Here is an 11,671-nt window from a genome sequence, read left to right as displayed (position 1 = left end):
AAATCTCCTGTTAAGGGATCTTAAACGAGATTTTTTTTTTGTAATATCAATCAATTTGTAAGGCACAAATCTGCAAAATATTAGAAGCAGTTAAACAACCGTTATTTAGTTTGGACAAAAAAACACACAGACAAGTATGTAAGTACGACCTTCAAAACTATTTATCGAACTCTTGCTAAATACTTAATTCTTAACTAAACACAGTAATTCATAAATGTTAAGGCTATATCAGGCATAGATAATATAATTGGCTATGAACTTGTCAAGCCCTGGAAAAAAAAATTGAGAAAAATACTTTTTTTACATTTTTTAGAAAAATCATGACAAATTAATGAACATAATATCAAATTAAAACATTGTTGTCAGTAAATTCAAGCAAGATAAGCTTTATTGGAAAACCTTGGTATTTAGACAAAATTGACAAAGTAGATAAAACAAACGTGCAGGCATTTATAATAATAACACCGTGTTTACTATACAATAATAAAAAAGTGAACACATAAACATTTAGTCGGAATTATCGCAATAAGTATTGTACTTTATATTATGTAATTAACACATCATAATTCGTCAATTATTTCTATTAATATCGTGCTTATTATGTGCTCACATATATAAATAAATGACATTTTGATATTCAGCACAACACATTTACATCTAATTTGACAAGTACAACTATGTTTGCCTTAGTACTCGTTCTCGTCGGTTTTGCCTCGGGTAAGTTAAATCTTCTTTTTTTTTAAGTACTAATATTTGATCGCAAACAATAATGTATTTTCTGCATTGTTAATAGCTTTTATGGCAACAATATCATATCACTACGTATTTGTGTTAGTTTTTACTGAATATACTTAACCTTAGTTAGTTCTGTACCGTTCATCACTTAATAGATATAGGAAGATGTGGTATGAGTGCAAATGAGACAACTCTTCATTAAATAACAATTTTTAAGAGTTAACCATTATAGGTCAATATACGGTCTTCAACACTGAGTCTTGGCTCACACCGCACAAGATATAAAATTACTAGTGTAAACATTTAGTCGGAATTATCTCAATAAGTATTGTACTTTATATTATGTAATTAACACATCATAATTCGTCAATATTGAGTATATTCACATTACTGTAAGACGAGTCACGGTACTTTTCTATCCCAAATTCATGTATTTGGTTTTGATGTTATATTGGTTATTCTCATCGGATTTTGTCTAATGCTTTGTCCGTTGCTGTGTGTAATACATTTTAATATTGTGTCGTTGTTCTCCTCTAATATTTAATGCGTTTCCTTCAGTTTTAGTTTGTTATCCCGATTTTGTTTTTGTCCATAGATTTATGAGTTATGAACAGCGGTATACTACTGTTGCCTTTATGTAAAACCATTCAAACGGAAAATCCAACGGTCTAATCTATATAAAAAATGGCTTGTATTATAATTTTTAAATGACTGCCGAGCCTGTGAAATAACGTAGAATGCTGGACTAAACTGAGTAATATGCATATAACAATCTGAATTTCATGTAAAATAACATTGGTAAAAAGCGTTATTTGAGTCAAATGCAGATAAATTATGCTTTTTTTTCTTGCACATCAAGTGCCGATTGTGATTTCGGATTGAAGATCTGTTAATATTTCAAAATATGATAAATAAAAGGAAAAGTTAAATAAAGACATAACAAAATCAGTCCAGTAACAAGTAAAACATATCATTTATATGCTCTTTTTCTATAAACTGTTGGATAGAATGTCCAATGTCTCGTAATTTTTCTACCACAAGTTATTGGTCACATTTGGCACAACTTTTTAATTTGTGGGGTTAAATGCCCTATTACATCTTTTACGATAAAGCCTCCCTAGTATTTTGATTCGAGAGTCACTGAAGAGTTTGCTATTGACCATACGAGTCTCATGTAACAAATCATAAGCCTGGTATTCTTGATGAGTTTTTACATTGTGAGCATGTCAGATAATGTATAAACATTTATCGTCTGAAAAATCCATTATTAAAAAGTTATCGAATTTTCTAATATGATTGATCAGTGTTTAAAGCCGATGTCAGTACTATATTTTGCTATTTCGTGGCGGTCAGGTTATATTGATAGAGGAAACAGGCGAAACCTGGGAGAAAACCTAACAATGCAAGTCAATTAAGATGAATGTGGCGAGCACAACTGCTCCTTGCGGAATTCCATCTCATAACCTCAATGGTTATACATGTAGTCTAGTGAATTTTCAAAATATTATTATAGTTTCAGGTACATCATGGTATGTTTCGAGAGAATGCTATCCATTGCTTACTTGTTCTAACAGATTTCTAGATATTAGAAACTTCTTCTATGATGGCGATACTTTAAAAGATGTCAGCGAAGAAACAGTTGACGAGCTATGTCAGTATGTGTACATTTCTGTCATTAAATAGTTAAAAATACAGTCTCGATATCCCAATAGAATGAGTTTAAATCCCAGCGAAGGAAGAATTCAACTTTGCACAACAATTATATAAATATTGCAAGATCTTGTCACAAATTACTAACCATTGGTATGTAAAGAGACTGTAACTTTGGTGATTGAGACCAGCTAGGGGCGTAGCTACCTAAGACTCGACTAGGCACGTGCCTATACATAAATACCACTTTGGAATAAAAAGAAAAAAATTTAACCATTATTAATACGTGGCCCGTCGATCTGTACCCTTCAGTGCCTAGGATGATTAGGATTTTATTTACAATACCCGTTTCGTCCGCAACTATAGTCTATAGTGAAAGATTCTTCAGCGCGGTGCGACGTGTCATGTCCTACCCGAGATCACGGATAATTGGGAACGAGCGACTTTCTAATTAATCTGTTCTTCTTATCCACCGACACCTCTATGTGGTTGTTGATGAGAGTATAACTGATTTTATTGGCAGAAAAACGATCGACTTGACTTTGAAAAAGTGTTTCATTGACATGCAGGCTTGTGTATGAAGGTTGATCTGACAGTCATTCACGAAAGATCATAAAATGTCAGAAATTTAAGATTTGTTTAACAAATTTTTGCCCAATGAGTTAAAAGATTCGTTCAAAAAAGTTGAAAATCGTTTCCATTGACCACCTGTGGAACTAAAGCAAAAAATAGTCCAAACAAATTTTTGCCGCACTCTCTGCATGCTAATAACACTTGCAACAATTCTTTGATGGGTCTGCTGAAAGGCAAAATGTCTGTCTCTTTCCAATAACCCCTCATTTTTCCGATAGCATTTTTAAATATTCAGACCTTCATCATTGACGACCTCTATTACAGGACATTGAGGCTAACTGTTGTATTTACTAGTACAAATCAATTGTAAATTTCTTTTCGTCCTGATAATTCATAACCATTTACCACTGGAAGTTCGGCAATTAATCAATCATCTAGCTTTCAGTAATCTCAGATATGCATGTAATGGCCACATTTATTCAAATTCCTATCTACAGAAGAGGCTGTAAGAAAATATGAATTTCTCGACCATTATTAGTATAGTATGAACAGAACATCTACATTATAGGCATCGACTGTGTGCGTGTGTTTGTGTTTGTGTAGGCTGGGTGAAGGTTTAAGAACCAAAAGATCATTGGTTGATGTCTAGTCAAAAGGATAAAATTATCATAATTATAGTAATCTCAGTGTTTATTTTTTTTTTAATGAAAATGTTCTATTAATCATCGTATATATCGACTATCCTCAATTAGAAAGGAATGAATAAGTAAAATACCCAATAAGGTGTACTACATTTTGTACTTAATAAAAGGGCTACTCTGATCTACACTTGGCATGCTTTTTTAAATATTTTTTATATTGTACGTTGGTTATTCACCAGTCAGGTGTTAATATAAAATTTATCATATTTCTTCGAATTTTACTTCATAAATATTATCATGATAAAAACAAGTAAATTTGATATTTTTGTACACAAAATTATGCAACTAAAGTGCTGAAAAGCGATTTCCGTTGGTGGGCTTCGACCCCCTGAATCCATTACCAAGGCTCTGCCCTGGACCTACTGGGGGCCTTAAGCAGCCCCCAGACCCTCCGTCGATTAGGGCCTACAGTTCATTTAATACATAGCTACGCCATGGAGACTAAAACGTTGTTGTGTTTTTGTGGGGTTTTTTTCAAGGTTGAGTAAATGTTAACCAGTGTGTTTAAACTTTAAATAAAGCATTCCATTGATAGTTAAAAAGAGCAATTAAAATATGTTTTTGTGTCAATAATAGATTTTCTTTCTGTGTATAAGACTTGAGAATGTTGAAATTGTAATATAAACATGAATGCAAAATCGTATCTTAACTTCAGATAAGACAGTATTAGTTTGAAGCAATAAGAATATGTGTGGCATACATATATGAACAAATAATCAAACAACAATAGGAATTGAGCACTTGGCTAACATAGTATTATAGATTTCAAAAGCAGACAGATATGGAAGTAAAAGATAACAATTACTGTGTGACCACTACTTTTCAAGAGCGAATTTTGTTCGTGAGTATCACAATAAGGCAAATGTGTCAAACTTTTAAGAAAAATCGCGAAAAACTATATATCCGTAAATACGGATAGAAATGGATAACCTGAAATGAAATATCCATAAGTTGATTTACAGAATCATTGCGCTGTCATATTCTATAGATTTATACTCTAATATTGTATGTTGCATTGCAGACATATGAAGACGAACTCGATTTGTAAGGAGGCAGAGAAGTGTAAAGAGATGCGTTTTGTTACTGATATAATGGTTGAAATAGAAACAGTTGTTTGTGTTCAGTATAAAAAATGTGTGTATATCATTTGCATAAGATAATTGAATATCGGGGTTTGGTTCTCGTGTTTTTAATTTTCGCTTTTTTCTCGCTGGCTAAATAAACGCCAAAATTTGACTCCGCTTAAACTTACCTGTATAATCCAAGATACATGTAAATCAAAACATTAAAGTTTTTGTACATTATACAGCTAATATGGAATCTTGTATGTTGTTAAGCAGATTTAAAAATGTAATGAATGCGCTTACTTAACTAAAATCTCTTTTTACATAATAATTAAAATGGCTACTCATTATGTCGCACCTTTTAACAACACAGCTATTAGGGGTTAATTGTGACGAGCTATTGTATTTAAAAGTATCATAATCTGAACAATAAGCATTTAATGAAAAATAACAACACCAAAAATCACTTTCACACGTATATATCTGTATTGATCTGAAGTTTCATTTATAACATGCAATAATGTCCATGATTTACGTTCCTCTTACGTTCTCTAAATTATCTATTTATTTAAACATTTTATTGTAAAATGTCTTATTTTTTCGATTTCAGTTTTGTTTTATAATAACAACGAATCTTTGTATTCAATCATTGACATTTATATTATCGTGTTATGGTCGATGTACAGTACACGTGCCGTCAAAGATAGTACAATTTTACATACAACTTTTGCCAGTTGAGTTTTAATCGAAATTATAAATGTATCTCTTTTTTTTCAACTTTAATATTTAGTGTGTTATATGCATTGACGTTATATATATATATATACTACTGTACATGTACTTTTTGTCGCGTGTAATTATTTTCGCGCAATCGGTATTGCCGATGAATTCGCATGTATTTAATTTCGCTGATGTGCCGCAAATATCAAAATATAAATAACTGAATAATAGAACAAAACAGTAGCAAAGAGAATTTTCTCCGATTAAATTGTAGTTACACAATAAAACTATCAGATCTGTATCGATGATCACAGGTGTTGTTTTAACACACTGTTCGAATGAGTTCATGTTAAGGGAAACCAGGTGAACGTTGTAAATTCCAGAGAATATTATTGGTTTTGAAGGTTTTGCATTTATTTAAGCTGCATTTGTATTCGCGTGTATTTATTTTTGCGGAAATATACGAACAGTGAAATTCGTGAAAATAAGTACACCGCGAAAAAAGGACATATACAGTATTTCGTATTGAGGATAAATGTTCATGTCTGTTTGATACGGTCCAAATATTGAAAAGAGAGAACATTTATTATCTGAATAGAATTTCGACCCTGAAAGCTGAATTGTGAAAACAAGACTTTTCTTAAGAATATAAATATAATAGACATTCAATTGGAGAAGTGTAAATCCGCTAAGAATGAAAAGTTATGAGTACTAAGCAACCTGTTTAAGATAAGTTTGAAAGAAAATTCTATGTAAAGTCTTTTATGAAATTCTCTTTTATTATATAAAATAAAGATGTGATATGTTTGCTATAAGTGACAAAATGACAGAACTTACCACTACAGGTCACCGTACGGCCTTCAACAAAGAGAAAAGCTAATATCGTATAGATATCTATATAAAGTCCTGAATTTTAACATATCTATTCAATCTTTTTTGCCGATTTCTCTTGTTCAGTGAATCGTCGAACAGTTGCCTGATGTTTGACTGTTGCATTTCGTTGCACATGTAGGAATTATAAAGACTGAAGTTAAACTCACAAGGATATGCCTCGGTATTATTAGTTACATAGTGTGCTAGTGAACTAATACGGTATATATGGGGTCAGTAAATTCCATATAGAGTGAGAGCGAAGCTCGAATTCCCAAATGGAATTTACTGACACATATATACCGTATTACGTCACTAGCACACTATGTTACGAATTTATCTTACCGACTATCTTAACGTGTGAAATTAAGACTAGTGATTCTCAAAATGAGCAAGTCTTCAATACTGTTAGCGCTAAGAAAATACTTCCATTGATCCTACAAAAACAGATGCCAACAATAACGACTTGTAAGGTTTAAATGTGTTTTATGAATTTGTTTCAATCTTAATCATCAATTTCTTCGTCTGTTGGAACTTTTAAGAATTTTTCTCAGTACCGTTTTGTTTTTACAAAGGGACATAACACCATTACTAACCGTGTATGTAATAAGCCCCGCCCCCTTCAACAAGATCTTATAAAGCATCTAGCAATTAGTTAATTCTACACAAATAATAATGTAAACATTTCAGACATTCAAAGTTTAACAACATGCTACAATGAACCAGAGTTCAGATCTAAATTCGTGGAATGTGTCCAAGATTCTTTTCAATACACTAATCCATCTACTTGCGGGTAAGTTTTACTTCAGGCAGTATATTAATGTTTCCTATCAACATTATTCGATCAAATTTGTATTTTAACAATTCTTTTTATAGAATTATTTGCCATTGGTCATCTATTTTTTAATGACATATTTTGTGGTCGATAATTTTTCTTTCGATTTTAAAAATGCTTTAGGATCCGTAATTATCCTCTTTTTTAATAACACTGGTCTATCTTTGTTATAAAGTTAATTTGTTTAAGATTTACGTCCGTGTGGAGGTTATCAATGTCAAGGATGGTAATATGTCGAAACCAAAGAGGAATCCTTCATAATCTGAAACAGTACGATACTCATTGTGGAGTTCGTGTCTCTTCTACTGAGATTAAAATTATTTTAACTTATACGAAAATCAAAAGAAATCGAAATCAAAAGTAATCTGCAAATTTGATATTTACAATTTTCTATCATTTGTGACTGCAAGACAAACCCATAAGACCATCATTCATTATATGATACTGGAAATTCTTAATTTTGAATTACAGATTTGTGGACCAACTGAAAAGATGTGCCTCCATGTTACAGCACTGTAGAGCAAGGCAACACGCATCTGTTGTTGAAACCATGCTCAGAAAATATGGGACAACACTATGCAATCATTATAAATTTAATGTTGGAGCTTGATTTCAGCTCACTCGTAAAACTAAGATGAATATTTATCTAACATAAATAAAAAACAAAACATTTTGATCTTTGTCAACAAATTAATTAGTAAATTATCTTAGTTGATTTATCACGTTTGCTTATGTTGATTCCCTTCTCATCATCAAGTCCTAAATACTAGTGCAAATATAATCTGCCTTTGCTACCGTAATATACTTTGAAATGCAATTGTAATTCATTCTTGTGGTGTGACTCGTCGGTCAGATGAACATGCCAGATAGACAGGCATGTACACCTTTCAATTGTATATGATTGACATATTACTGGTACATGTAGTATCCGGGAAATAGTTCAAACTTAAAATATGAAAATCGTCAAATGAACCAAGTAAAATAACAAACATACTGAATTCAGCGGAAAATTCAAAACGATAAGTCCCTAATTAAAAGGCAAAACAAAAATCGTACACACATTATACGTATGTTTAGCAACTGTCATATTCCTGACTTGGTACAGGCATTTTCTTGTGTTTCTTGCGACAAATTCAAGCTCAGATGATACCTACCAGTCAGATATGTACACCTTACAATCATGCACTCCTTGCAATCATTCCTTACACCAAATATAGCTGCTTATATTATCTGAGATAAGAAATGGACCTTATTTTAACTTTGATCTCATATTAATGAAATGAGGAGGCGGTCTGATAAACCCTCGATGACACACATTTAGATGTTTCAAGAAACCAAAACATCCAATAGAGGTATCCTATTATAAGTTATATGGTTTGCTACTGACCCCCTTAGTAAAGTCCTTAGGGGTTGAGGCCGGAGGCCGAATCCCCAATGGATATTATTCACCCTATATGGATCCGTAGGGGATCAGTATTTAACCGTATAATGAATTTATCGCACGCTGGACTGTTTCTGCTGCGTTTTATTGAAAAATAAACAATGAAACACAAAATTTTTTTATTGATGACGTCACCAATAACGCGTCATTAACCCCCTATGAAATTTACAAACCCGGTCTCATACGGGGTCACCACGTGACGGCATTAAACCAATCATAACGTAATAATTTACCCGCGGTGCGATAATAGTCACTGGATAAGTGTTCAAGAAGTCACTTAACCATGAAAATGAGGTCAAGGACAATGTAAAAAAAGGAAGGAAACTTTGTAACATAAGGTTTATGCAAACAAGGTATGAAGCATTCAAATTGGGCACGCCTTTCCGCATAAAAGCGCGAGGTTTGGCTAGCCACAAAATCCGGTTCAACCCATCATTTGTACCGAGTCAGTAAAATGGCAGTTGTTATCTTATAGTTCGTTTCTGTGTGTGTCGCATTAATCGTTTTCAAAATTAAGGAATCCTAAGATGCATCAGGATTTTGTATTTTTTTCAATTGAGCACTAACAGCATCATTCTATGACAGAAAGATTTAAATGAATTAGACTTGGTGTCTAACAATATAGTTTCATCTTCTCACTGTTAGACTCGAAATGGCAGAAAACAACAAGTCCCTGTACTCACCAAGTGAGAAATTTGAGAAATATTCGTGGAATGAGGAAAACGATGTACTTTCGATGATATTTAGGTTTTTCTCGGTTTTAGATTGTTTTGTAAATATATTGGTATATTTAAAAGATTGTGCCCACTAAAGTCCCAGATTAACCATGGTATAATTGTGATAACGTGAATTGGAGTTATTCAATTTTCTAAGTTTATTGAGATTCTGAACAAGATGAAGTTCAGCTGTTGGTTTTGGAGGTGAAGCAGATGAAAAACATTGACTATGATCACTTTATATTTTGCTGCAATCTAAACATCTCAAACAGTGAAAAATATTGCATTTTGATTGCACTTTAAGTCAATGAAAGATGAGTGACAGACGACAAGGGATAGTAAAGGCTCTCATTATATTTTGAGCCATGCGAGCTAGAAATACATTCTTTTCAAACACAAATGTATATTTGACTGTGACCAGGTGGAATAAGGCTCAGATAAATTGAATGCAGAACGTTCATATATTTTAATAAATATAATATAGAATAGAAGGCAACGACAGATCTGAAATATACAGATAATGACAAATAAATACAATTTTACATATAAATGCATATGAATATATTATTTTGTAGCAAATAATGTATATTATGTTTAATTACACAACTGCAAATAAATAATAATGCAAAACACAGTTAAAATGACAACTCTGAATGTAAACAATTAGTTAATCAATTCTAATGAAAACTGTTCACTAAAGTAAGTTGACCATACTACTATATAAAATACTATATAACATTGAAAGTTAATTACAGGTAAATAAGAAAATATAAAGTTTGTAATGCAATTAGCAAAGTAAATGAAACCAAAAAAATATTAAAGTCAAAAACATTTAACCATAAACTAATTTGAAAAACCCTTAAATGTAAATACCGTATAATGCTGGCTACGGCTCTTGATGTTGTTTCTGGTGTTACTTATTCTGCATTGACAATATAGTTAAAAAGTACAATATATATAGTCAATAGGTGAACTGTTAAACTAGATAGACCCAGATAAAACAACTATTAAGTAAGGTAGTTTGTCCAATAGCCAGTGGTGAGTAAATATCAAAGAGCCCAAATAGAGTATTAGGGATTCATTGAACCATATAATACAAAATATGTTCAATATAGTAAGATCATTATAGTATAGGGTAAAATAGATATTAACTAAGTACAAAGTTGGGAATAATATCAAATAGATAATATGTATATAAATGAACTTGTCCACATACTCCCCAGCTAAGTATTAATCGTCTCGATAATGCAAATATCTATATCCACATACTCCCTTTACTATCATAATAAATAACACAAAAAATAAGTCACAAAATTAGAACACAAAAATTAGAGACAAAAATAAAACACACAAAAATAAGACATAACTATGTACAACAAATGTCCTGAATGAATTTACTTAGAAAAAATAGAATTTGGAAGTCTATTTGGATTTGTATGTTTCCCGGCAGTTGTTCTAGTTGTTCGTCTTGGTGTAAACATATCATCTGAACTGTGTGATTCACAGCTGTTATCATCCACAGATTGTTGTATACTACATTTAATGACATCACGACGATTCAAAGTTCTTGAAACACCAGCGCCATCATTAGGTTCTACAGTGATGGTGTTTTCTGACAAACGCACTACACGATAAACAGTTGAGCTCCAAGTGTCTTGTATCTTATTTCTTCCATGTATACCACGGTTTCTAATATAAACTTTGTCATCGACACAAATTTCAGGATTGAAACGTTTCTGATCATGTTTAGTCTTGCGGTATTCAGCACGATCTCTTGTCTGCTCCCCAGCTTTTTCGTAAGCATATCGTAAACGATTCTGATGCGCAATAATCCATTCATCTAACGATTGATCAGTTTCATCAGTCTGATTTGTTCCAAGTAAAAAGTCAATTGGCAATTTAGGACTACGACCAAACAATAAATAATAAGGACTATAACCTGTTGTTCAGTTCTGTGACACATTGTATGAAAAGACAAGTTCCGGTAAATACTTTGGCCAATGTTTCTTCTTATCTGGCGAAAGTGATTTCAGAAGATTGTGTAGTGTTCTATTAAAGCGTTCACATTGTGCGTTTCCTTCGGGATGATAAGGTGTAGTTCGAGATCTACTAATTTGGTACAGTTTACAAAGCTGACAGATAACATCAGATTCAAAGTTCCGACCTTGATTAGAGTGTAGACGCTCTGGTACTCCATATACACAAAACCATTCAGTCAATTATACATTAGCAACAGTGTCTGCTTTCTGATCTTTCGTAGGTACTGCACGAGTAAACTTTGTAAAAATATCCGTCATAACTAATACATTTTCTTTTCCATGTGCTGGTTCAAGAACAGTAAAATCAATTGCAAGTATTTGTAACGG

General features: G+C 32.3%; 1 protein-coding gene across 2 annotated transcripts; it reads left to right on the top strand.

Annotated features, from left to right (window-relative positions):
• Nucleotides 1-589: 589 nt before the first annotated feature.
• On the top strand, nucleotides 590-7,824 carry LOC139489143 (uncharacterized). 2 transcript variants are annotated; one of them, XM_071275300.1, is made up of 5 exons: nucleotides 590-717; nucleotides 2,249-2,390; nucleotides 4,681-4,793; nucleotides 7,004-7,106; nucleotides 7,620-7,824. In XM_071275300.1, exons 1-5 carry the CDS (start codon nucleotides 678-680, stop codon nucleotides 7,756-7,758), a joined length of 537 nt encoding a protein of 178 aa, XP_071131401.1. In that variant the 5' UTR covers nucleotides 590-677; the 3' UTR covers nucleotides 7,759-7,824. The 2 variants fall into 2 exon arrangements, with proteins under 2 accessions (XP_071131401.1, XP_071131402.1); XM_071275301.1 differs by having other exon boundaries at nucleotides 603-717; nucleotides 2,255-2,390.
• The last annotated feature ends 3,847 nt before the right edge of the window (nucleotides 7,825-11,671 follow it).

This window comes from Mytilus edulis, chromosome 9, assembly GCF_963676685.1.
Source record: "Mytilus edulis chromosome 9, xbMytEdul2.2, whole genome shotgun sequence".
NCBI classification, from domain to species: Eukaryota; Metazoa; Mollusca; class Bivalvia; order Mytilida; family Mytilidae; genus Mytilus; species Mytilus edulis.
The sequence above is the reverse complement of the archived record's forward strand: the minus strand, read 5'-3'. Positions and strand labels throughout refer to the sequence as shown.

What these genes read in the sequence shown, in the direction of transcription:
- LOC139489143 (XM_071275300.1), top strand. Translation starts at nt 678, where the DNA reads ATGTTTGCCTTAGTACTCGTTCTCGTCGGTTTTGCCTCGG. An exon ending in TTGTGTTCAGTATAAAAAAT is followed by an intron (nt 4,794 to 7,003) that starts GTGTGTATATCA and finishes TAAACATTTCAG; the next exon opens with ACATTCAAAGTTTAACAACA. An exon ending in ACTAATCCATCTACTTGCGG is followed by an intron (nt 7,107 to 7,619) that starts GTAAGTTTTACT and finishes TTTGAATTACAG; the next exon opens with ATTTGTGGACCAACTGAAAA.